Source organism: Chiloscyllium punctatum, chromosome 1 (assembly GCF_047496795.1).
Source record: "Chiloscyllium punctatum isolate Juve2018m chromosome 1, sChiPun1.3, whole genome shotgun sequence".
Lineage (NCBI taxonomy): Eukaryota > Metazoa > Chordata > Chondrichthyes > Orectolobiformes > Hemiscylliidae > Chiloscyllium > Chiloscyllium punctatum.
The window spans coordinates 6,628,687-6,654,085 of record NC_092739.1 but is presented as its reverse complement, the minus strand read 5'-3'; the positions used below and the strand labels follow the sequence as shown (position 1 = coordinate 6,654,085).

The window sequence follows — 25,399 nt, the reverse complement described above, 5'->3', positions numbered from 1 at the left end:
TACTTGTTTGTGCTTTTGCAGATGAAAATTGCAACCTTCAGATCTTCCAACATTACTAAAATGTGGACGGTAATCATGATCAAATCCAGCAAACACCATGATATTTTCTTATATTTCAAGTAATCCATGAAGATGTGAATGAACAGAGCTCCCTCTTCTTTGTTGACCAAAGTCTGGCTTACATAGAAATTGTTTTCTTACCATACAGATTAACTGCCTTGGAATTGCTAAATTTTAAAATTCTAATTTCCTATGATTATGTGAAAGAGTAGTCAACTTGACGTACTTAAGTTGTGGCAACAACTACTTCTTCCAGGTGTCATTATCTTTCCTTTTCACATAGGTGTACTGCTGTTTTGGTCAAACTTTAAGTGAATTAAATACACTCAATCAAAGTACCACCCAGATTTCTTCCAACTTTTGCCTCTTGTAAATCTCCAACTCTCCTCACCCAACCATTGGCTTTAAATGTCTAGGCAATCAACAATGGAATTTCTTCTTAATGTTTTCACCACATTCCTTTAAAACACGATTCTGTACCATCATAATCTCTATGTACCTTTCTGACCAAGCTTCATTTCAGTTCTCCTAATATCTCTTGGCCAGAGTTTCTACTTTTGCCCTATTATGTTCCTGTATTAACACCAGCTGAGTATTTGCTGTAGCAAACACAAAGGTTCAAACATCTTACTGATTAGGGCTGGGCAAAACAGTCTGGAGACCATATCCAAACTGAACCTTTGTACAGTAGAGGTCTTGCCACAAGGTTTGCACACCTTGCTGGATCTGCAGAGATTGGTTCAGGCTTTCAGAGGTTACAGGAAATACTCTAGACAACTAGTGGGGGAGAAAACAATGACACCAGGAGGCTACTCAAATTATCAAATTTTATATGTACAGAATGATCTTTAATGAATTACAATAGAAGTGGTTCAAGAAAGCTATGAAGCAGTCCTTGGGGACAGACATTTTGAGAGGGGTGAATGGGGGATACTACCTTGTGAGAATAGAATGCACACATTAGCACAGAAGACAAATATTTACCATTAGCAAGTTTTGAGAAGATTTGTCGCTCAGGTTGAGTTTCTGGATGTAGGTTTGCTCGCTGAGCTGCAAGGTTCATTTTCAGACGTTTTGTCACCATACTAGCCACCAGAATGCATTATCAATTAGCCACAAAAAGACATGACCCACTCACACTTGTATCCTTACATAAAGATGAGAAAGGACACCACTTTGACTGGGACAACACATCCATCCTAGGACAAGCCAAACAGAGACATGCACGAAAATTCCTAGAAACATGGCATTCCAACCAAAACTCTCTCAACAAAAAAATTGACTTGGATCCCATTTACCATCCCCTAAGAAAAAGAACAGGAAATGACATCACCATAGGAAATCACATTACCAACCCAAGGAAACCCAAACATATACACCACCAGTGCTTCATTTGGAGGTTCACGGAAGATGTTACCTAATATGGTTACGAAACACCTGAAAAGAAACCTTCCAACTCAGCAAGCAAACCTACATCCAAATGTTTACCATGTAACCAATTCTCTGACTGTTTCCTGATTTCTGCGAACTTGGGTGTTAAAAGCTGGAAGTGAATTAAAATAGTTATGCTATAAGTTACTGGCACTAAGTTATAAAATTCACCATTAACTAGCCCTGCTAAATGTGTTTTGCCGATATGACAAACATTTATGCTGTTCCAATCCAAACGTGATCAGTAATTATTTCATCTCTATCAATAACACAAAAGTAATACACTGGAAATTCAATATCAATGGGGCTATGTGTGGAACCACAAGAGATGGAGGAGATACTAAATGAATATCTTGTATCCATATTTCTGTGGAATGGACATGGAACTTGGGGAACTTAAGAGTGAGATCTTGAGAAGAGCTCATATTACAGAAGAGGTGGTACTGGAGGTCTTAAAATGCATAAAGGGAGACACTTCCCCAGGACCTGATGTCATATTTCCGAGAACTGTGTGGGAAGCTAGGGAAGAGTTTGCTGGGCCCCTTGCTGAGATATTTGTTCCATTGACACCCACGGGTAAGATGCCAGAAGACTGGAGGTTGGATATTGAGACGTCATATCTTAAGAAAAGCTGTAAAGAAAAGCCAGGGAACTGTAGACCAGTGACCCTTAATCAGTGGTAATTAAGTTGTCGGAGGGGATTCCAGGAGCAGCATTTGGCAAGACAAGGTCTGATTAGGGGATTGTCACTAGGTGATTAGGGGATCCTTCCATATCCGCCACAAATTCACCTGCACCTCCACACACATCATTTATTGCATCCGCTGCACCCGATGTGGCCTCCTCTATATTGGGGAGACAGGCCATCTACATGCAGAACGTTTCAGAGAACACCTCTGGGACACCCGCACCAACCAACCCAACCACCCCATGGCCCCTCCCACTCCACCAAGGACATGCAGGTCCTTGGACTCCTCCATCGCCAGACCATAGCAACACGACGGTTGGAGGAAGAATGCCTCATCTTCCGCCTAGGAACCCTCCAACCACAAGGGATGAACTCCGATTTCTCCAGTTTCCTCATTTCCCTTCCCCCCACCTTGTCTCAGTCAAATCCCTCGAACTCAGCACCGCCTTCCTAACCTGCAATCTTCTTCCTGACCTCTCCGCCCCCACCCCCACTCTGGCCTATCACCCTCACCTTGACCTCCTTCCACTTATCGCATTTCCAACGCCCCTCCCCCAAGTCCTCCCTACTTTTTATCTTAGCCCGCTGGACACACTTTCCTCATTCCTGAAGAAGGGCTCATGCCCAAAACCTCGATTCTCCTGCTCCTTGGTTGCTGACTGACCTGCTGCGCTTTTCCAGCAACACATTTTCAGCTCTGATCTCCAGCATCTGCAGACCTCACTTTCTCCTTAGGGGATTGTCAACATGGCTTTCTGCATGGGGAATCACGTCTCACTAAGTTGAGTTTTTTTTTGAAGAGGTGACAATGATGAGTCAAACAGCAGAGAAACAGACCCTTTAGTCCAATTCATCCACAACAATCAGACATCCCAATCTGACCTCATCCCATCTGTCAGCTTTTGGTTCCTATCCTTCTAACACCTTCCTATTCATGCATCCATCCAGATGCCTTCTAAATGTTGTAAGTGTGTCCATCTCCACCACTTCCTCTGGCAGCTCTTTCCATACATGCTCCATGCTCTACTTGAAAAGGTAACCCCTCAGGTCCTTTTTAAATCTTTCCCCTCTCACCTTAAACTCAAACACGTTCGTTTTAGACTCCCCATCCTAGCAGAGACACCTTGGCTATTCACTCTATCCATGTCCCTCAGAATTTTATAAAACCCTATCAGGTCACCCTCAGCCTCCAACGCTCCAGGAAAAATAGCCCCAGCCTATTCAGCCTCTCCCTGAAACTCAAACCCTCCAGTCCTGGCAAAATGCTTGTAAATCTTTTCTGCATCCTCTTAAATTCAACATAATTCCTATAGATGGGCGACCAGCAGTGAATGCAGTATTCTACAAGTGGGCTCACTAATGTCCTGTACAACCAAAAAATGACAACCCAACTCCTTCACTAAATGTTCTAACCAATTAAGGCAAGTATGCCAAACACACACTTCATCACCCTGTCTACCTGTGACTCAATTTTCAAGAAACTCTACCCCTGCACCCCTAGATCTCTGTTCACAAAACTTCCCAGGGCCCTACCATTCACAGTACAAGCCCTACCAAAATGCAACACTGCACATTTATCTAAACTCCATCTGCCACTCTTCAACCCATTGGCATAACCGATCAAGGTCCAGTTCTACTCTTAAAAAATATCATCCTCTCTCTCCATTACACCATCTATTTTGTTGTCATCTGCAAATTTATTAACCATGTCATCACTTGTATAAATGATGAAAAGCTGTGGACCCAATACTGATCCTCGTGGCACACTGATCACAGGCCTCCAGCTTGAAAAGCAACCCTGCACCATGACCTCTGGCTCCTACCTTCAAGCCAACTTTGCAGCCAATTGGTCTGGTCTGCCTGTATCTCATGTGATCTAACTTTACTAACCAGTCTACCAAGCGGAACCTCATCGATTGCTTTACTTAAGTCCATATAGACAACATCTACCACTCTGCTTTCATCAATCTTCTTTATCACCTCTTCAAAACACTCAACCCATCCAGGATTGACTGAGGACATAAACATAATGGCTACAAGAGCAGGTAACTCACTCCTGACTCCCAAATACCTATCATCTACAAGGCACAAGTTAGGTGAATGATGGAATACTCCCTACTTGCCTGGATGAGTGCAGCTCCAACAATACTCAAAAAGCTTGACAGCATACAGGACAAAGCAGCCCACTTGATTGCCACCACAACCACAGGCTTCCACTCCCTCCATCACAGATGCCCAGTAGCAGTATAGTGTACTATTTACAAGATGGACTGCAGAAATTCACCAAAGGTCATTAAGACAGCACAATCACTTCCATTAGAAGGACAAGGGCAGCAGATACATTGGAACACCACCACCTGCAAGATTCCCTCTAAGCTGTTCACTGTCACTCAGTCAACATTCTGGAATTCCCTCCCTCAGGGCATTGTGGGTCAACCTATATTACGTGGACTGTAGCAGTTCAAGGCAGCAGCTCATTACCACCTTCTCAAGGGCAACATAAACGGATAATAAAATGCTAGCCAGCCAGCAATGTCCACATCCATGAAAAATGATTTTAAAAATAAAAGCAATCTGACAGGCAGCCCAAAAACCTACCAGTTCCTCTAAAAAGGATTCCACTATGCTCAGATTTCATTCAGGAATGAACCAATAACAGGTCATGGAAAGCAGACTGAACTTCAATACATATCATATAGAGAGTGCAAAGTTAACATCTTCTTCTGGTAAGCATCTAAGAAATTTAAAAATGTCTCAAACAATTCAAGTGAAAATTCTAGGGTTGATTTTGATTTTGCTTGTTTCGGATGACATCTCCCAATCAGCACATAAACTACACTGAAGTCATTAATAAGTAATATGCATGGTCTTTCCTCAAATGTCCTCCAACAAGCAAAGAAATATTAGTATTTGGTTACCCAATACTTACTTGTACTACTTCAATAAACACAAAACCTTAAGGGGAAGGAGGCAAAAACATTTTTCAGGAAATCCTCAATGGTATCTGTTTAGATCATATGTGTGTTATAAGTCGCCATCAAAAAGGAACTCAGTTTTGAATTCAATAACAACTTGGACAAAATCTGTAAGGTGCATGCCAACCGGTGCAGTCATATCCCTTGACGTAACTATTCCTGGCCACTTGCAATGTGCCAATATCGAGTCCTCATCTAACATGTGTAAAGGTGAATTTTAAAACTTCCATCTAGGATTGGTCAAGTAATTTCAACTTCTAATTGGGACATATGGCTTGCTGAGATTATGTTAATACAGAACAGCAACACATTCATTTATAATGATAAAACAAATTCCCCAAAACAGCATGCAAGTGTTTCGATAAAATTTGAAATTAAGCCACATTAGGCCACATGTCCAAACATTTAGTCACAAACAGTAGGTTTTAAGGAGTATCTTAAATAAAAGAGATATAATAGAAATATTTCTTTTGCATGCAGGGCAGGGAAGGGGTGACTGAATATAAGAGTTTAGCGCATTAACCATGCAAAAGTATGACAACCAAGAAGGAACAATTAAAATCAGGAATGCGCAAGGGGCAAGCTTTTTTTTAAATTCACTCCGAGTGGGTATCAATGGCTCAGCAAGCATTTATTGCCCATAACTTTCGCCCTGGAGAAGGGCATAGAAGGGGGTGCCTTCTTAAATCACTATTTAATCATTGGGATACGTGGGGGAGGAGGGCAACAGATAGAAAGGACAAGGTCAGGAAGACATTTGAAAACAATGATCAGTAGGATGTTTTGCGACATGTTAAAATGCTGGCAGCATAGTTGAGATCCAGGTTTCGTTTATGCTCCTGCTATTACCAATCATTTGCATTCATCTTCACATACATAGTTGACCAATGGTAGTTATGTTACAACTATACTGAAAGATTGTCAGATTAATACCAACACTAATTCCTAGGAACTAGATTTGTTATTTTTAAAAGGAGGAAGTGAGGACTGCAGATGCTGAAGATTAGAGTCAAGAATGTGGTGCTGGAAAAGCACAGGTCAGGCAGCATCCAAAACAGCAGGAGAATGGACGTTTTAGGCATAAACCTCTTCATCAGGGATTGTTATTTTTAAAAACTGACCATGCAAACTGACAATACCTGAAAAACTGTCTAATTTACAGAACTGAAATTTAACTTAACATTAAAAAAATTCAAAGGGTCACTGGGCTTGAAATACGAACTGTTTTCTCTCTCTACGAATGCCACCAAACCTGAGTTTTTCCAGCAAATTTTGTTTTTATTTATTCAAAGAATACATGCTCATTGGAATGAATATACCATTGCAATGCACGTGCTTTTGGGTTTAAAACCATACAGGAGGTGCACATTCATACCTTCTATCTTCAACCCATGGGACTTTGCATGTTCTGAATGCTCACTTCCCTAATTCAAATTCAAAACCTAATGAAGGCAATCTGGACATGCAGATTTTCTAGCTCTGTTATTCATTTGGTTGGTATTGATGTTAAAATAATCATCCTCCTGAAAAACGATTATGCAATATAGATCTGTTCAGTCGGCCTACGGCAACTTCATAAAAAATAAAAAGCAAACAATTTTTGATCAAGCCAACTCTATAATTTCAAATCTTCCAGTTTTGCATTCTCACGTCAGCTCAATAGGCTATAATTAGAGACAAGACACTCCAAAACAAATCAATTCCCCACCTGCTATCATATTGTTAACGCCATGAATTCTTTTAAGAACATGTTCAATCAACCCTGCATCCGTGCAGACCTGTAGATTGCGAATACTTTTTTTCAGAATTGCTGTGAAAATGCTCCAAACTTCAGCCTGGCAGGTAACATCGCAGCTGTCCAACAGCTTCACCATGCAAGCAATGCTCTCCATGTCTTGTATGATGAAATTCATCTCCAAGTCAAATTGTCCTCCTACAAGCTTTAATAAAAACAGAAGTTCACAAAGTGCATGACAATAATAATTCAATTTTCATGATAAGACAAAAATGTATGCTTAATCTAGTATAATGTGTATATGCTAGTATATTGGTATGCAATAAATTCATATTCTGGAGGTTGTAACATATGAAGATACATCTTCAAATATGAAAAGATATATCAACTATTTGAGCATCAAAATTATAACATGGCAGAAAATGCCAGTTTCAGTATTTTGCTAGTTTTCTTTTCCAAAAGCTAATATTTCAAATTTGTGGCTTATTCAGCTTTTATTACATATAAGTGCTATTCTTGAAACATGTCAAATAAATGTAAAATTTTACGATAACAAATTCTCTTACCATCCTGTAAAAAGTAGTGATTATACCAAGTTCTGAAGCTATAAAATTGATCAGCCGAACCGGAGGAAAAATAGAAATTAATGGGTCTTTTTTCTAAATTGCAGGCAGTGGAGTACTACAGTGAATAGCTGGGCTTCCTGTATGATATCTCAAAATTTTCCAATGACACAAAAGCTGGTGGAAGGGTGAGCTGTGAGGAGAATGCAGAGATGTTGCAGTGCGATTTGAACAGGCCAAGCGAGCAAAATGAAGGGCAGCATCATGTAGATAAATGTGAAGTTATCCACTTTAGCAAAACTAAGGAGGAGTGATTATTATTTGAAGGGTGGCAAGGCGGCTCAGTGGTTAGCACTGCTGCCTCACAGTGCCAGGGACCTGGGCTCAATTCAAGCCCTGGTTGACGGAGTTTGCACATTTTCCCCATGTCTATGTAGGTTTTCTCTGGCTGCTCTCGTTTCCTTCTCCAGGTTAGGTGGATTGGCGATACTAAATTGGTCATAGTGTCCATGAATGTGTAGGCTCGGTGGGTTAACCATGGGAAACGCAGGGTTACCCAGAGTGGTAGTGGTGGTGGAGGAGGTGGTGGTGGGATGAGTCTGGGTGGAATGATCTTCAGAGAATCAGTCTGGACTTGTTGGGCCAAAACGGCCTGTTTCTACACTGTAGGGATTCTGTGGAATTATTTGAATGAGTGGCTGTAAGTTAAGAGAGAGTAATGTTCAACAATATCTTGTCCTGGTGAACCAGTGATTATACTTTGGCCTTCGTAGCAAGAGATATTTGACTACAGGAACAAGAATGTCTTGCTGCAATTATACAGGATGAGGCTTTTCTTTCTTGTGTACTGTGTGTGTTTCCTTCCTTTTTACTGCTTCATGCTGGTACGATTGTCTGCCTGATGGTTTGCTAGGTTTCTTCTGTGAGTTTGTCATCTTTCAGCGTTATTTCTAAAGCTGCTAAGAGGTCTTTCTTGTCCGCATCCTGGAAGTTGTAATTTAATCCTCTTACTAAGATGGCCTTCAAGACTATCAATTAATACCCTTACTGGCATAAAATTCACTAAAGACGGGGAAAACAACAACAAACTGCCATTCCTAGATGTCGCAGTAGAGCGAACAGCCAATGGGGAACTTCAAACCAGCGTATACAGGAAAACAACCAAATACTGACCAAATACTGAATTACAGAGCAATCAACCCGATATCCACAAACAAAGTTGCATTAGAACATTATTTCAACGAGCCAACACACACTGCAGCACAAAGGAACTACGAAGAGCAGAGGAAAATCACCTATACAGTGTATTCAAAAAGAACGGGGATCCAATGAACACATTCTGCTGATTTTTCAGCAACAAGCAGACAAACCACATCCAGAAACCCTAGCCACTCTCCCCTACATCAAAGGCAGCTCGGAAATGACTTCCAGACCACTCAGACCTCTTGACATCATGGATGCCCACAAACACACCAACACACTAAAACAGCAGCTAATGAACTTGAAGGAGCCTATACAGAGAACAAGCAAACTAATGTCACTTACAAAACACCTTGCAAGAATTGTAACAAACACTGCATTGGACAAACAAGCAGAAAACTAGCCACCAGGATACATGACCATCAACAAGCCACAAAAAAAGACATGATGCACTCTAACTAGTGTCTTTACATACAGACGAGGAAGGACACCACCTTGACTGGCGCAACACATCCACTCTCGGACAAGCCGGACAGAGGCACACACGAGAATTCCTAGAAGCATGGCATTCTAACTGGAAATCTATCAACAAACACATTAATTTGGATCCCTTTGAGCCAGTTCTGTATCCAAATGGCAAATCTGCCCTGTATTCCATGAGATCTAACCTTGCTAACCAGTCTCGCATGGGGAACCTTGTCAAACACCTTACTGAAGTCCACATAGATCACATCTACCGCTCTGCCCTCATCAATCCTCTTTGTTACTTCTTCAAAAAACTCAATCAAGTTTGAGAGACATGATTTCCTACTCATAAAGCCATGTTGACCATATCTAATCAGTTCTTGCCTTTCCAAATACATATACATCCTGTCCCACAGGATTCCCTCTAACAACTTGCCCACCACCATCAGGCTCACCTGTCTATAGTTCCTCGGCTTGTCCTTACCACCTTTCTTAAATATTGGCACCACGCCAGCCAACCTTCAGTCTTCCGGCATCTCACCTGTGACTATCAATACAAATATCTCAGCAAGAGGCCCAGCAATCACTTCCCTAGTTTCCCACAGAGTTCACAGGTCCTGGGGATGTATCCACGTTTATGCTTTGCAAGACATCCAGCACTTCATCCTCTGTAATATGGACATTTTGCAAGATGTCACCATCTATTTCCCCACATTCTGTATCTTCCATGTCCTTTTCCACAGAAAACACTGTTGCAAAATACTCATTCAATACCACCCCCTTCTCCACACAAAGGCCGTCTTGCTGATCTTTGAGGGGCCCTTATTCTCTCCCTAGTTACCCTTTTGTGCTTAATGAGTTTGTAAAATCCCTTTGGATTCTCCTTAACCCTATTTGCCAAAGCTATCTCATGTCCCTTTTTGCCCTGCTGATTTCCTTCTTAAATATACTCCTTCTGCCTCTATACGACACAGAGTCACTCAATCTATCCTGTCTATACCTGACATATGCTTCCTTCATTTCTTAACCAAACACTCAATTTCTTTAGTCATCCAGCATTCTCTATACCTACCAGCCTTTCCTTTCACCCTAACAGGTATATACTGTGTCTGGACTCATTACTTCTAAAGGCTTCTCATTTTCCAAACATCCCTTTACCTGAGAGCATCTGTCCCCAATCAGCTTTTGAAATTCTGGGCGCTACTGGAGGTTTCCCCAGCAATTCAACCTGGCTGTTGCTGGGGTTGCGATGCAATCTCTCCTCTGGGAATTCAACTTCCCGTTATGGATTGGCAATGTTATTTGCAGAAAAATATTTTCAGTTTAGTCACACATTTATATTAATTACAAAACATAATCAAGTGACATCAATTGAGTTCAATAAACATGTTTATTCGTGCACCATAAGCATCTTTATTCAACTTAGTTTGTATTTTACCTTTCTGCCTGTTTTTATTTGCATTTAGCATCTATAAAAGATAGATGAAATCTTTTTTGTTTTAAAAGGTCTGCAGTTATCTGCTGCTCAACGTCTGGTACTTTATTATTCTTTAATTTTGCTTTAATAAACTGGCTTGAAAATATACCTCGACAGCGAAAGTTCAACCCAAGTTGAAAAGTTGTTGTATTAATACCTTAAAGGGTGGCACTGGGAAAGTATAGCATTTCGGGCAGCATCTGCGCAACAGGAAGTTGAAGTTTTGGGCATAAAAGCCTTCATAAGGGTTTCTAACCAAAACATTGACTTTCCTGCTCTTCGGATGCTGCCTGACATGCTGTACTTTCCCAGTGCCACCCTTTGTTAAGCTCTTAAAGGGCTATTACATCTAAAGTGGCTTTTCCAGTGCCACCCTTTTAGACTCTGACTCTTCAACATTTGCAGTCTTCACTTTCTCCTGAATAAACCATAGACTGACTCTACTCTAGTACAGACATAGATATGTACAGCATTGAAATAGACTTTTTGTTCGAGCTCATCAATGCCGACCAGATATCCTAAATAAATCTAGTTTCGTTAATAATAGCTAGTAGTGGCTATATTTACCCCGTACAATGCAGCATGGCAGAGAAAGTAAAATAAATCTTTATTTCTTCACATTTTACTTGCGTTTCTTTCACCTATTCGCCATCATATTAAGTGTTTTGAATTCTGGTTTCTTCTTTCAAAAGGCTATATTAATCAACTGACCCACTGGTTTATGAGAGTTAATATGCTTCTTAGATGATTGTATATCTACTTGGTATTTGCATCAATTGCATATCACATCTGTTCTATTATTGGTTATATTGTTTTTGAGACCAACTAATGAAATCAGTGTTGTCTTTCTTCCCACATTCCCATCAGTGAATTATGGGTGCGATCGTCACGGGTTGCTTGAAGTTATGACCTATATGGTTACAGAAATTGGGTATAGTTACTTCTATTAAGATGAACTGTGATGACCAATACTCAAATTATTTTTACCTTGTTAAAATATACATGATGGGTGGATTGCACAAAGCACTCTGCTTTTCTTCTCTTACCCACACCACCTCAAATAATGCCAGATATTCAAAGTTGACCTCTACCTGGATTTCCCACTTTATTGATTTCATTTGAGAAGTCCAGTGAGCTTATTTAGGGCACTGAGTTAGCAGTTTTTACTGGGTAAAATTTACACAAAAACAGAAGTAAGTATACGAAAGTTTACTTGAAATAAAAACAAAATGTTGGAAGAGTTCAAGTCGTACAACTCTGTCAAGAGTGACAGTTATAGCGTCAGAGCTATACAGCATGGAAACCGACCCTTTAGTCCAACTCGTCCATGCCAACCAGCTATCATAGAGATGTACAGCATGGAAACAGATCCTTCGGCCAACCAGTCCATGTCAACCAGATATCCCAACCCAATCTAGTCCCACCTGCCAGCAACCAGCCCATATCCCTCCAAACCCTTCCTATTCATACACCCACCCAAGTGCCTTTTAAATGTTGCAATTGTACCAGCCTCCACCACTTCCTCTGGCAGCTCATTCCATACATTTACCACTCTGTGGTGAAAAAGTTGCCTCTTAGGTCTCTTTTATATCTTTCCCCTCTCACCCTAAACCTATGCCTTCTAGTTCTGGACTCCCCCACCCCAGGGAAAAGACTTTGTCTATTTATCCTATCCATGCCCCTCATAATTTTGTAAACCTCTATAAGGTCACCCCTCAGCCTCCAGCGCTCCAGGGAAAACAGCCACAGCCTGTTCAGCCTCTCCCTATAGCTCAAATCCTCCAACCCTGGCAACATCCTTGTAAATCTTTTCTGAACCCTTTCAAGTTTCACAACATCTTGCCGATAGGAAGGAGACCAGAACTGCACGCAATATTTCAACAGTGGCCTAACCAACGTCCTGTACAACCGCAACATGACCTCCCAACCCTTGTACTCAATACTCTGACCAATAAAGGAAAGCATACCAAACCTTAAACTAATCTTATCCCGTTTGCCAGCATTTGGCCCATATCCCTCTAAACCCTTCTCATTCATACACCCATCCTGATGCCTTTTAGATGTTGTGATTGTACCAGCCTCCACCACTTCCTCTGGCATCTTATTCCATACACGCATCATCCTCTACAAGAAAAAGTTACCAGTCAGGTCCTTTTTAAACCCTTTCCCCTCTCACCTTAAACCTACACCCTCTAGTTTTGGACTCCCCAGCCTAGAAGACCCTATCCATGCCCCTCATGATTTTATAAATTTCTATGTTTTGGCATAAAGCTTTGTCAGAGATGGTATCGTAGTATATCCCAAACAGCATTGCCCACATCCCATGAATAAGTTTAAACAAGCATGCCTGCATGCGAAAGATTCTAAAACATGACCAAATAGATTATGATATACGATACTAATAAACTGAACTAGTTGCATGGTTATGTAAGCTGCTTCCTTGGGTACTTAGTGAGTGGTGAAGATTTTTCTGCTGTTTGATACTTGGGTTATGTGGCTGTTTAGGATTTCAGTGTAGATGGCGCAGCATTGTTTGTACTTTGATGCAACTGTCCACTTTGCTGTTGTGTTCTACCATGAGCAGTGAACAGAGTTGGAAGTGAGATTGGAGAAATAGTGACGCTATATTGAGTTGGTTTACAGATATCTGTACTATAGTATATTGTAACAAAATATATGTTTTCACTAAGTATGTTCAGTGAAGATTTTAAATTTGGTGCTTTGTTCAGGGATAATTATCATCACTTGTCAATATTAATATTACCTAATATCTTTATGAAGAGTATGTTTGCATATTCATGAGACCAATCTCCGGGTCCCACAAGCTTATTTCCTGGTCCATTGTTAGCTCATAGTCAAGGGTTATCGCTCTGTTTAAAATCTGCTTTCATCATCTCTCTTCAATAATCTAGTCATTGACCCTATCAGCATGTCTTCTAGTTCTCATTTCTTTCATATCCTAGTGTTCCATCACCTTCAAAATCCATTCCAATCTTTTTTGGAATTTCATGTTTGAATCTTTCTAATCAAGCTCCACCCCTGCCTCATTAGTGAGGTAACTTACATGACTGTGATAAAGGTAATCTTTCCTTGTCCTTCTCTACCTGTCTTCAATCTTGGACACGATTGACCTCATAACTCTCCATTATCACAAAATTGGCTGAAGCTGCACCCGTATGGTTCCATTCTTATCTATCTGATTGTAAAGCTAGTCAATAATTTACAGTGATGTCTATTATGACTCTCAAACTGATACTTCTGATGTCTGTCAAGGATCTATTTTTGGATCCCACTCCCATTTCTCATCTATATGCTGCCCCTCAGTCACATCATTCAAAAGTTTAATATTAGCTTTAACAAACGACGATGATACCCAGTTCTACCTCACCAATCGATTCTCTCCAGTGAACTAAGTTATCAGACTTCCCATCTGACATTGGGCACAGAAACAGAAAAGCCCTCCAAGTAAATATTGTGAAGACTGAAGCTGTTGTTTCTGGTCTCTGTTTAAAACTCCATTCCTGAGCTACTGATTCTATCCCTCTTCTGGGCAACACAGTCTGTTTACAACTTGATTTCGGAGTTGAATTCCAGATCTTATTCACACCACCATGATGACTACTTATTTCCACCTCTGTAGCACCACTCAGTTTGGTCCTTGTCTCAGCTCATGTGGGGAAATCCTCATTTATTTCTCCACTAGCTCTTGACTTGACCACTCCAGTGCTCTCCCACATTCTGCTGTCTGCAATGCTGGAGTAATCCAATGCTCATCCTTTTTTTTGAAAACCTCTCACCAAGTCCCCATTCTCTCATCAACTCTGTAATCACTAACCTACATTAGCTTCCAATCATAATTTTAAAATTCCCATTTCAAATACCTCCTTTCTGTGTAATTTCCTTTAGCTCCAAAAATCTCCAACATAACTTTTATGGTCTATTCGCTGCTTTTTGAGCAATCTCAACTTCAGTCATTCACCACTGGTGGTCATGCCTTCATTTAGTGTGTTACTGAATGCTGGAAACCATTCCTACAGCTCACTGTCCTTCTACCTCACTTACCTCCTTAGGGGCAGACTTTAAAATTTTGAGCAAGTTTTTGATCATCTGACCTAATATATCCTGACAAGTGTCATACTTTATTTGCCAGTTTTTCTGTTGTTAGGAACCAGGCCAGACCCCCTCAATATGTTTTAAGAGGGTAGCCTAGATCCTAACTTTTTTTCTTATTTCAAAGGCAGATGTGGAGTGAGTATTATAGGTCTGATGCAAATGGTCAAACCACTCAGATTTAAGCAAAACTGAACTTACTTAAAGACTACAGTTAAAACATGAACAAAAGAAAGCGGAATTTAAAATAACTATTGGAGAACTTAACCAACCTGATAAAGCAACTTAACTAAACCATCCCTGTATATGTCGTGGTCAGACCCAGCAGTGTACACATCAAGTGGGAGATGCCTGAGGAGTCCTCAACATTGACTTCTAGATCCCATGTGGCATAAGATCAAACAAGGGCAAGGAAACCTCCTGCTTATTCCCCTCTTGCTTAATCTGTGCTCGTCCATGTTGGGTTTCATTTGAAGGAAGCACTAAGGATGGCAAGGGTGCAGGATGTATTCTCTGGGTGGAGAACTTCAAATGTCCATCACCAAGAGTGTCTCTGCCACGCCACTGCTGTTGAGTCCTAAAGGGCATAGCTGCCACACTTTGTCTGCAGGTTTTCAAGGAATCATCAAGAGGGAAAAACATATTTGACTTCCCTCACCAATTTGTCTGCCTAAGACACAACTGGTCTGTGAGCACCATGCAGTTCTTGTGAAGATGGGGCTTTGTCTCCATGTTAAGGAAACCTGCATGGTTTCCTTAACATTGTGCAACAATGCCAATATGTTAAATGGGATGGATTTCATACATATCTACCATCTCTATTGCACACCCATGATGCACTATGGGCCATCAGCAAAAGTAGGATTGTACTGAAAAACGATCCGTAACCTTGAGGCCCGGTAATATCCCCTATTCCACTGTTGTCATCAAGTCATGGGATTAATGAAATATACAGGATGGCATGTCAGAAGCACTACCAGACATATTTTAAAATGAATGTCAAACTGATGAAGCTGCAAAACAGGCTATATGCATACCAAACAATTTAAGTGAATGATAAATAGGTGATTCTACAACCAATGTATCAGATTTAAGCTCTGCCACATCCAGTCATGAATGGTGTCAGACAATTACATAATTTACTTGAGGAGAGGGGCTGCACAAATATTCCCATCCTCAATGATGAGGGAGCTAAGCATAAGCAAAAGATCAGGCTGAAATATTTACAACAATCTTCAAGAAGCAGTATCGAGTGGATGATGCACCACTGCCTCTTCTGGAAGTACCCAGAATCACAGCATTGGCTAATGTGATTCATTGCAAATGATATCCAAAAATGGCTAAAGATGCTAAATACTGCAAAGGCTTGGTTCTGACGACATTCTGATGGTAATACTGCAGACTTGTACTCCAGAACCTGCTGTGCCACGAACCAAGTGGTTCCAGTACAACACTAGCATCTACTGAACAATGCAGAATTTTGCCCATGTACATCTTGTACACAAAAAAAAGGATAAATCCAACTTGGTCAGTTGCCACCTGACAGTCTATGTTCAATCATCAGTAAAGTAATAGAAGAAATCAACAACAGTACTGTATTTACTTAGCAATAAGCTGCTCACTGACACTCTGGGTTTTGCCAGGGCTACTCAGCTTCTGACCTCATTAGAGCCTGAGTTCAAACATGGACAAAAGTGATGAACTCCAGAGAGACAATGCCAGTGGCTGACATTTGAAGACACATTGCACTGGATGTGGCATCAAGGAGCCCTTGCAAATTAAAGTCCGTGGGAATCAGAAGGAAGAGTCATATCTATCTCTTGGAAAAATGGTTGATGGAGGTCAGTCATTTAGGCTCGAGGATTTATTTGCAAGAGTTCTTCAAGGGACGTCCAGGATCCAACTATCTTCAGCTTCAATGACCTTCTCTCCAGAAGGTCTAAAATGGAAATGTTTGCTCATGCTAGCACTATGTTCAGCACCATTTATGACTCTTCAGAATCTCAAGCAATCCAAATGCACAAGGACCTGGATTATGTTCAGGCTTGGGCTAATAAGTGCTAGCCAATAGCACTCTCCACAAGAGAGAATTTAGCCATTGCAGCCAGTCGTCATTCAATTGCATTACCATCATTCAATCCTTCACAATCAATATTCTGGGAGTTATTGTTGACCAAAAACTGAACTGGATAGTCACTTAAGTACTAAGAACAGGTCAGAGTTTAGGAATTTTGCAGTGAGTATCTCCTGACTCCCCCAGGCCTGCCCAACATCTACACAACACAAGTTAGAGTGTGATGGAATACTCCCACTTACTGGATGAGTGCAACTCTAACACTCAGGAAGCTTCACACCATTCTGGAAATGCCATCCTACTTGTTTGGCAGCACATCAAACATTCACTCCCTTCAAATGTTAGGAGCAGTCATTTGCAAGATGCACTGAAAACACGTCTGGGGTTCCTCAGATACTATCTTTCAAATCCACATGCGTGGAAAGATTAAATGGGAATCTCTCTATGGACATTACTCAACTTGTCCAGATCACATTCACCACCTCCCCACCTCCTCCCACGATTCACATTGCTTTGTGTCATCAGCAAACTTGGAAATATTGCATTTGGTTCCCTCATTGGAGTCATTTATATAAATCAAAAGCAGTCTTAAAATCCAGATACTCCATATCCACTGGTTCTCCTTTGTCTAAAAGGAGACAAAAAATCCAAAGGATAAAGAAAACAAATCAATATTTACTTCTCTCCTACTTCAGCCTATTTTATCCAATTCTCTTTTTTGGATCAGCCCTCTTTTGCTTCACCTTCTCTATTCTCTTCTGTTTCTTCCTCATGAATCTCACTCCAATCCCATGCCCTTGACTATTTCTCTCTCCCTCACAATTTTCACTCTTCTCTTTACTAGCTATCATCTCTGCTTCATCTGGCTTCTTTGGCCACTTTTGGTTATTTATTTCTCTTCCAGATGTTTTCTCAATAACCTCCATTTGGCTTCCCATCCACTTTTCTTACCCAAACTCAGTTGTTTCTCGCTGTCAGTTTCCTCATTTGATTCTCATCTTTTCCTTGTGCTTCACTGTCTATCTATCCTTTTGAAATTTGTGATGAGAAGGATGATGGGTAGGCATGGGATCTTAAACACTTGGATTGGAGGCTTGTACTACAGGGTATTTAATCTTGCTGACAGACATGTCAGGTTAATAAATGAGGAATTTTTAAAATTAAACGTTTTTAATTTCAGATTGGTAGCTCTGGAAATGTACTAAGCAAAAGTTGGCAAACCTGGAAATATATTTTAGATACAACTTTGTTACAACTATCATATTTAACTAGTTGAAAGCAGTCATGAAAGTAAAGCACGACAGGAAGTAGAATTTTACAAGAAATTGGAAAGCACCAATCATACAAGAGAACTCTCATGAATTTTTGCAAATGCAAACACAAACTCCAAAACAATTAAAGATCGAGGGCGGTGGTGGAGGGTTGTTTTTCGGACCAGAAGCCTGTGATGAACAGTGTTCCCCAAGGATCAGTACCGGGTGCATTTTTGCTTGTCATTTAAATAATCTGGATGAAAATATAGGTTATTATGTTTACAGGCGACACCAAACTTGGTGGTATAGTGAACAGTGAAGAAGATTATCTAAGAAATCAAAGAGATCTTGATCAATTGGGTCAATGGCTGAGGAATGGCAGAAGGAGTTTAATTCAAATAAATGTAAGGCTTTGCATTTTGATAAAACAAGGGCAGGATTTATACAAGAAAAAGTAAGGCCTTGGGTAGTGTTGTAGAACAGAGATCCTTAGGGGCTCAGGTAAATAATTGAAAGTTGCGCCACAGGTGGACAGGGTGGTTAAGGAGGTGTTCAGCGTGCCTACCTTTATTATTCAGTCCTTTGAGGAGAGGAGTTGGGCTGTCATGTTGAGGTTGTACAGGATGTTGGTGAGGCCTCTTAAATACGGTGTACAGGTCTGGTCGCCCTGTTATATGAAGGATATTATTAAACTAGAGAGGGGTTTGGAAAGGATTTGCCAGGACGTTGCTGGGTTTGGAGGGTTTGGGATATAAAAATAGGTTGGATAGGTTGGACTTTTTTCACTGGAGTGTAGGAAGTTGAGGTGTGACCTTAAAGTTTTCTAAAATCATCAAGTGAATTGCAAAAGATCTCTTCCCTAAGGTGGGAGTGTTCAAAACTCAAGGGTATATTTTTAAGGTGAAAGGAGAAAGATTTAAAAAGGACATGAAGGGCAATTTTTTTTAAAATCACTTATTGTGTGGAATGAACTGCCAGACAAAGTGGTGGATGCAGATATAACTTTTAACAGACATTTGGATAAGTACATGAGTAGGAAATATTTAGAGGGATATGAGCTGAATGCAGGCAGATGGGACTAGTTTAGTTTGGGAACACGGTTAGGGTAGACTAGTTAGATCGAAGAGTTTGTTTCTCGACTATACGACTACGACTGTATCATTAGATTAAAGAAATACAATACAGAGGAACCTCCATTATCTGGCATTTGAGTATCCGAATTTTGGATTATCTGGCAAGATCAGGAGGTCCCAATGCTTGGCTAAAATGCATTATCCGGCATTTGATTATCCAATAAAATACTCCCCACACGTCATTTAGGTAATCGAGGTTCTTCTGTTTTTCTCCAGCATAAAACAGGTTTCATCACAATACGATTGCCCTGTTTGTCTGAACTAAGTGGTTTCAGCATGGATGAGTTGGACCAAAGAGCCTGTTTCCATGATGATAGCTCTATGATCTCAATTGCCATGGGGTAAAAACAAACTTTAATTTGTTTGTTGACAGAACGACAAAACAAAAATCCACTTTGATTTCTAATTGGTTCTTACAAAAAAAAACTGTCACACAGATCTTCTAAAATCACATCAAGAACAGAACTAACAAAGATCTGGATGCAACCCACCTATGATGTATGGTTTCAGGCATTCAAGTGGAGGATCCAAAAATAAAACCATGATAAATATAGGACAACTGAATACACAGTAATTACACTGCTTTGTTACAATGGTTTTAGCGCAAGCTACTCTACAGAATATTAACAACACATTTATAATACAAAGTGGGTAAGATTCATTTCAGGCCTACATTTTCTCTCAACAGCAGGAATGGTACACTTCCTAATATTCTACGTAATTCTATTTAAGTATTTTTTAAAAAACTAAACTTTTAAACTACATTAAAACTCAAACTTCTACAAAGGAATGGAGTAAAACTAGCTACAATTCAACTTCATACTTCATGAGAAATCTACAGTAAAGATTTTATCACTTTTGTTTTCTTCCTCACTACTCCAACCAGAAAAATCAATTTCAATACTGTTACCTGACCAGTTATCCTGTTAAGACCCTTCATTGTTTTAATCTTGAACTCTGCAGACTTTTACAGCACTTTGCATTTCCAGATATTAATAGAAAAACACAAACATCACAAATATATTTCACACCAATATTAAACTTGAAAATTGCAATAAAACTTCAAAAGAATACTATTTCATAAAATATAAAATATGCAGTTACTTCTTTGACTATTCCAACTAAATTTCTGTAAACCTAACCTGGACATGGATAATTAACCTTAAAAATGTTAAGCAACAGATTACAAAAGTTCAAAGGAAACAGAGGAACATCAAGGACGTATAAACACTGAAAACTTGCATGAATGAGAAGTTCAGCAAGAGATGGGCAACAGTACGAATTAGAAAGAGGCAGTCTTTGCCAAGGAAAGGATGGGTTCAGACATGCAATTTAAAAATACCAAGGGATCAATGACACTGGAAGCTTGGAGGCTTCCAGTTCACAGTAAGAATGTGAACTGTAAGCTACTTGGAATGTGCATGGGGGCAAAGGAGCTTGTATCACCCTTTAGCCAACCTTCAACTCTATGCCTTCTAGAATCTGTACTGTTTTCAATGAAATCTTGAACCACAGGGCATTCTTTCCAGAATAAATCAACACCATTGTTATGTACTGAGCAGCTAACCCATCTATTTTCATTTAAAATAAAGCAGAAATCTCAAAAGTTAGTGCCTTTTTACATCATTAACTGATCCACACTAGAATAAATTGAACATATTAGTAAATTATGAAATAAAGTTGGTCAATTCAGCGAACAATTCGGCTCCTCCTTACCAAAAGAAATTTCAACTTACAGGCTTCTAACATTAGAATCAAACTATTGTTTACTATTGCAAAGGTTTCAATGCAAGTTAGGGTAGGGAATTTCTTTTAAAAATTATTCTATGAAAGTTACTGCTGTCATTAGTAATTAAAAATCAGAATTAGTAATTAGTAATCAGAAAAATGTTTTTCTGAAAAATTGACTTAATTTTCCATAAGAAAGGGAATTATTCCAGCATATAATGTTACAGAAGTTTGGACACAATCACAATTACTAGCTCATAAGCAACACTTGGAATTTGATGCCAAAACACTAAATTACATAATTTTAAATAGACTTACAAACATCAGCATACTAAACAAAAGTAAAATAAAAATACATATTTCTATTTCACAAGGATAGTTACCAGGATTTAAGTCAGAACATATGGCTCATGAAACCATGTGTAACTGACTGTTTGCCTGGTATAAATTAAAGCAAACTGGCAAGTCAAAAAGATAATCGTTAAGGTCAATTGCATATGTTATCCTTACCTCTGCATCTATAATAATTGCATTCAATTTTTGACTGCCAGAACAGTTTGGGTTTTTGAAAGATGCCTCTGTGGTGGTTTATTTTGTAAGAGGTGCCTGGCACATATGGAAGTATGCAAGGTATACAGAGGACTGCGCACATGACACATTTATGTTAGTAGAAACCAAAGATCAGAAGGACCCCGCAACAAAGTTCCCTGGTTGGGGAGATTATGTTGAGGGGTTGGATGGGATAGGATGCATGAAAGGGATAGCGTGTGGTGAAGAAATGCCATGTGGCAGAAGATAACAGGAACGATATTCAAAAGCTTTTCTTGGCATTAAAAATAAATACCACAGAATTTGACTGAAAATGTTTGAGAAAAATCTGTCAGGTGAATTAAAAGAAAGCATCAGCACTTATTCTATGGATGACGACGATGGTCTAGCCCTTCTTGGGTTCCTACAGAGTCTCATTTTACTATGCATGCCATTACACAAACTTAAAATTCAAGGAAATAGCAGTTCTCATGCTGTTTGAAACCTGTCCTAAACAAGATTGGTAGTTCAAAAGATATTTTCTTGTATTGCAGATGCTGAAATCATAACAGGCTGCTTTAAAGAAATTAGAATGTTTATTCCTCAAGTATAGGGTCCAACAGATACAAGTCTGACCTTACAACTCAGAAGCAAACAATTCCCAGTTAGATTTTTATGTGACTATAAGTAATAAGGCCAAAATCTTAAAATTTACATTAATATTAGGTCTGACATGGCTCCTTAAATGTATCTTTTTCCCCCACCGAGTGAAGTTGTGACTGAACATTTGTGAAGAACTAGAAATCCTATATTTGAAGGAATACTACTACAAAAAAAACTAAATTGTTCATAAATATTTTGTAGGTCCAATTAATTTTTAATTTTCTAAGCCAGGAGGCCTAGGTTCAAGACCCAACCGTTCCAAAGGTTGACTCGAAAATAAATAGATATTTCGCCTTAGCAAACAAAGTAATCGTAAGAGAATTGATCTTCTCCGGATGCAACGAAGTGATCTTGTGAAGCTGCAATTACCAAGTAACATCTTCATGCTGTCAGCAGGTCCAAATTGTTCAAATTTCACCCTATTTTGAGTGGCTGAAAGAGAATGGGTGAAGAGGGCTGCCAGTCAGTATTGCAGTGTGGAAGGTTTTGTAGTGAGAATTGCAGGGGAATTAAGGTTGTAAGAGGAGAGGAGGGAAAGAGTGAGGTGGCAACAAGGCATGGGAGGAAGCGGTAAGGCTGCATGAAGTGAGTGGCGGGGGAGTTGGCTGGGGAATGGAGAGGTCGGCAATAGAAGGGCAAAGAGGGGTGGGCGCATTGCAAGAAACAGAGGAGGAGGAATAGGCCATTTCAATCCCTCAAATCTATTCTGTCATCCTAAATCATGGCCGAGCATCTACCTCAGTGTCATATTCCCACACTCCCCCTTAATCCTGCAACGTAAATAGAGATTGATAGATTTCTACACACAGTTAAACTAACTGAATAGCTAAATTTCTGAGCTTCCAGAGGCCTCAACAGAATTCCAAAGATTCACCACCCTCAAAGTGAAGAGGTTCCTCTTCAATCTGGTCTTAAGTGGCTTGCCTTTCAATCTGGCATAGTGTCCCATGCTTCCGAACCTCACAGCAATGGGAAACATTCTTTCAACATCGATTCTGTCTATCATTAAAGAATTTTCTAAGTATGTGAAATCATCTCCCAATCTTCTAAACCCGAGAATATAGACACTTCATTCTTTCCTTTTAGGACCCTCCTATCCGAGGGCGAGGGGAGGGCGAGGGGGAGGGCGAGGGGAGGGGCGCGCGCGAGAGGGAGGGAGGGAGCGTAGCACGAGGGCTGCGCGAGAGGGAGGGAGGGAGGGGAGTGCGAGGGCGCGCGCGCGCGCGAGAGGGAGGGAGGGAGGGGAGCGCGAGGGCGTGCGCGCGCGAGAGGGAGGGAGGGAACGAGGGACGCGAGAGGGAGGTAGGGAGGGGGAGCGCGAGGGAGCACGCGAGAGAGGGGGAGGGAGGGAGGGAGGGAGGGGAGCGCGAGGGCGCGTGCGAGAGAGAGGGAGGGAGGGGAGCGCGAGGGCGGGGAGCGCGCGCGAGAGAGAGGGAGGGAGGGGGAGCGCGAGGGAGGGAGGGGAGCGCGAGGGCGCGCGCGCGAGAGGGAGGGAGGGAGGGAAGGAAGGAGGGGAGCGTGAGGGCGCGCGCCCGCGAGAGGGAGGGAGGGAAGGAGGGGAGCGCGAGGGCGCGCGAGAGGGAGGGAGGGAAGGAAGGAGGGGCACGCGCGTGCGAGAGGCAGGGAGGGAGGGAAGGAGGGGAGAGCGCGCGAGAGGGAGGGAGGGAAGGAGGGGAGCGCGAGGGAGGGAGGGAAGGAGGGGAGCGCGAGGGAGGGAGGGAAGGAGGGGAGCACGAGGGCGCGCGCGCAAGAGGGAGGGAGGGAGGGAAGGAGGGGAGCGCGAGGGCGCGCGCGCGAGAGGGAGGGAGGGAAGGAGGGGAGCGCGAGGGCGCGCGCGCGAGAGGGAGGGAGGGAGGGAGGGAAGGAGGGGAGCGCAAGGGCGCGCGCGCGAGAGAGAGGGAGGGAGGGAAGGAGGGGAGCGCGAGGGAGGGAAGGAGGGGAGCGCGAGGGCGCGCGCGCGAGAGGGAGGGAGGGAGGGAAGGGGGGGAGTGTGCGCGCGAGAGAGAGAGAGAGAGAGAGAGGCGCGCGCACGAGAGGCAGGGAGGGAGGGAAGGAGGGGAGCGCGAGGGAGGGAGGGAAAGAGGGTGCGCGCGAGGGGCGCGCGCGCGAGAGGGAGAGAGGGAAGGAAGGAGGGGAGCGCGAGGGCACGCGCGCGCGAGAGGGAGGGAAAAGGGGAGCACGAGGGCGCGCGCGAGAGGGAGGGAGGGAGGGAGGGAAGGAGGGGAGCGCGAGGGCGCGCGTTGCGCGCGAGAGGGAGGGAGGGAAAGAGGGGAGCGCGAGGGCGCTCGCGCGCGCGAGAGGGGAGGGAGGGAGGAAGGAGGGGAGCCCGCGAGAGAGAGAGAGAGAGAGAGAGAGAGAAAGAGAGAGAGAGAGAGAGAGAGTCGCGCGCGCGCGAGAGAGAGAGAGGCGTGAGAGAGAGAGAGACGCGAGAGAGAGAGAGAGACGCGAGAGAGAGAGAGAGAGAGAGAGAGTCGCGCAGCGCGCGAGAGAGAGAGAGTCGCGCGCGCGCGAGAGAGTGGCGCGCACGCGAGAGAGAGAGAGCGCGGCGCGCGTCGCGGGGGGGCGAGAGAGAGAGAGAGAGAGAGAGACGCGCGAGAGAGAGAAAGGCGCACGCGCGAGAGAGAGAGAGAGGCGCGCGCAGCGAGCGAGAGAGAGGCGCGCGCGCGAGCGAGAGAGAGAGAGAGATAGAGAGAGGCGCGCGCAGCGCGCGAGAGAGACAGAGAGAGAGAGAGAGAGAGAGGCGCGAGAGAGGAGAGAGAGGCGCGCGCGCGCGAGAGAGAGAGAGAGAGAGAGAGGAGCGCGCGCGAGAGAGAGAGAGAGAGAGGCGCGCGCAGCGAGAGAGAGAGAGAGAGAGGCCGAGAGAGAGAGAGAGAGGCGCGCGCGAGAGAGAGAGAGAGAGCGGCGCGCGCGCGCGCGAGAGAGAGAGAGAGAGAGGCGCGCGCGCGCGCGAGAGAGAGAGAGAGAGGCGGGAGAGAGGGAGAGAGGCGCGCGCGAGAGAGAGAGAGACAGGCGCGCGCGCGGCGAGGAGAGAGAGAGAGAGAGAGAAGGGCGCGCGCCGCGCGAGAGAGAGAGAGAGAGAGAGAGAGAGAGAGGGAGGGAGAGAGGTAGAGAGGCGGGAGAGAGGGAGAGAGGCGCGCGCGAGAGAGAGAGAGGCGCGCGCGAGAGAGAGAGAGAGAGAGGCGCGCGCGCGCGAGAGAGAGAGACAGGCGAGAGAGAGAGAGAGACAGGCGCGCGCGCGAGAGAGAGAGAGAGAGAGAGAGACAGGCGCGCTGCGCGAGAGAGAGAGAGAGGCGCGCGCAGGCACGAGAGAGAGAGA

General features: G+C 42.7%; 1 protein-coding gene across 1 annotated transcript in view; it reads right to left on the bottom strand.

Annotated features, from left to right (window-relative positions):
• lrba (LPS-responsive vesicle trafficking, beach and anchor containing) overlaps window positions 1-25,399 on the bottom strand; it is an 894,965-nt gene that overhangs the window by 854,123 nt on the left and 15,443 nt on the right. Inside the window, exon 2 of the mRNA XM_072561970.1 lies at window positions 6,863-7,094. Within this exon, the coding sequence (XP_072418071.1) occupies window positions 6,863-7,094 (232 nt within the window). The remainder of the gene's footprint in view (window positions 1-6,862; window positions 7,095-25,399) is intronic.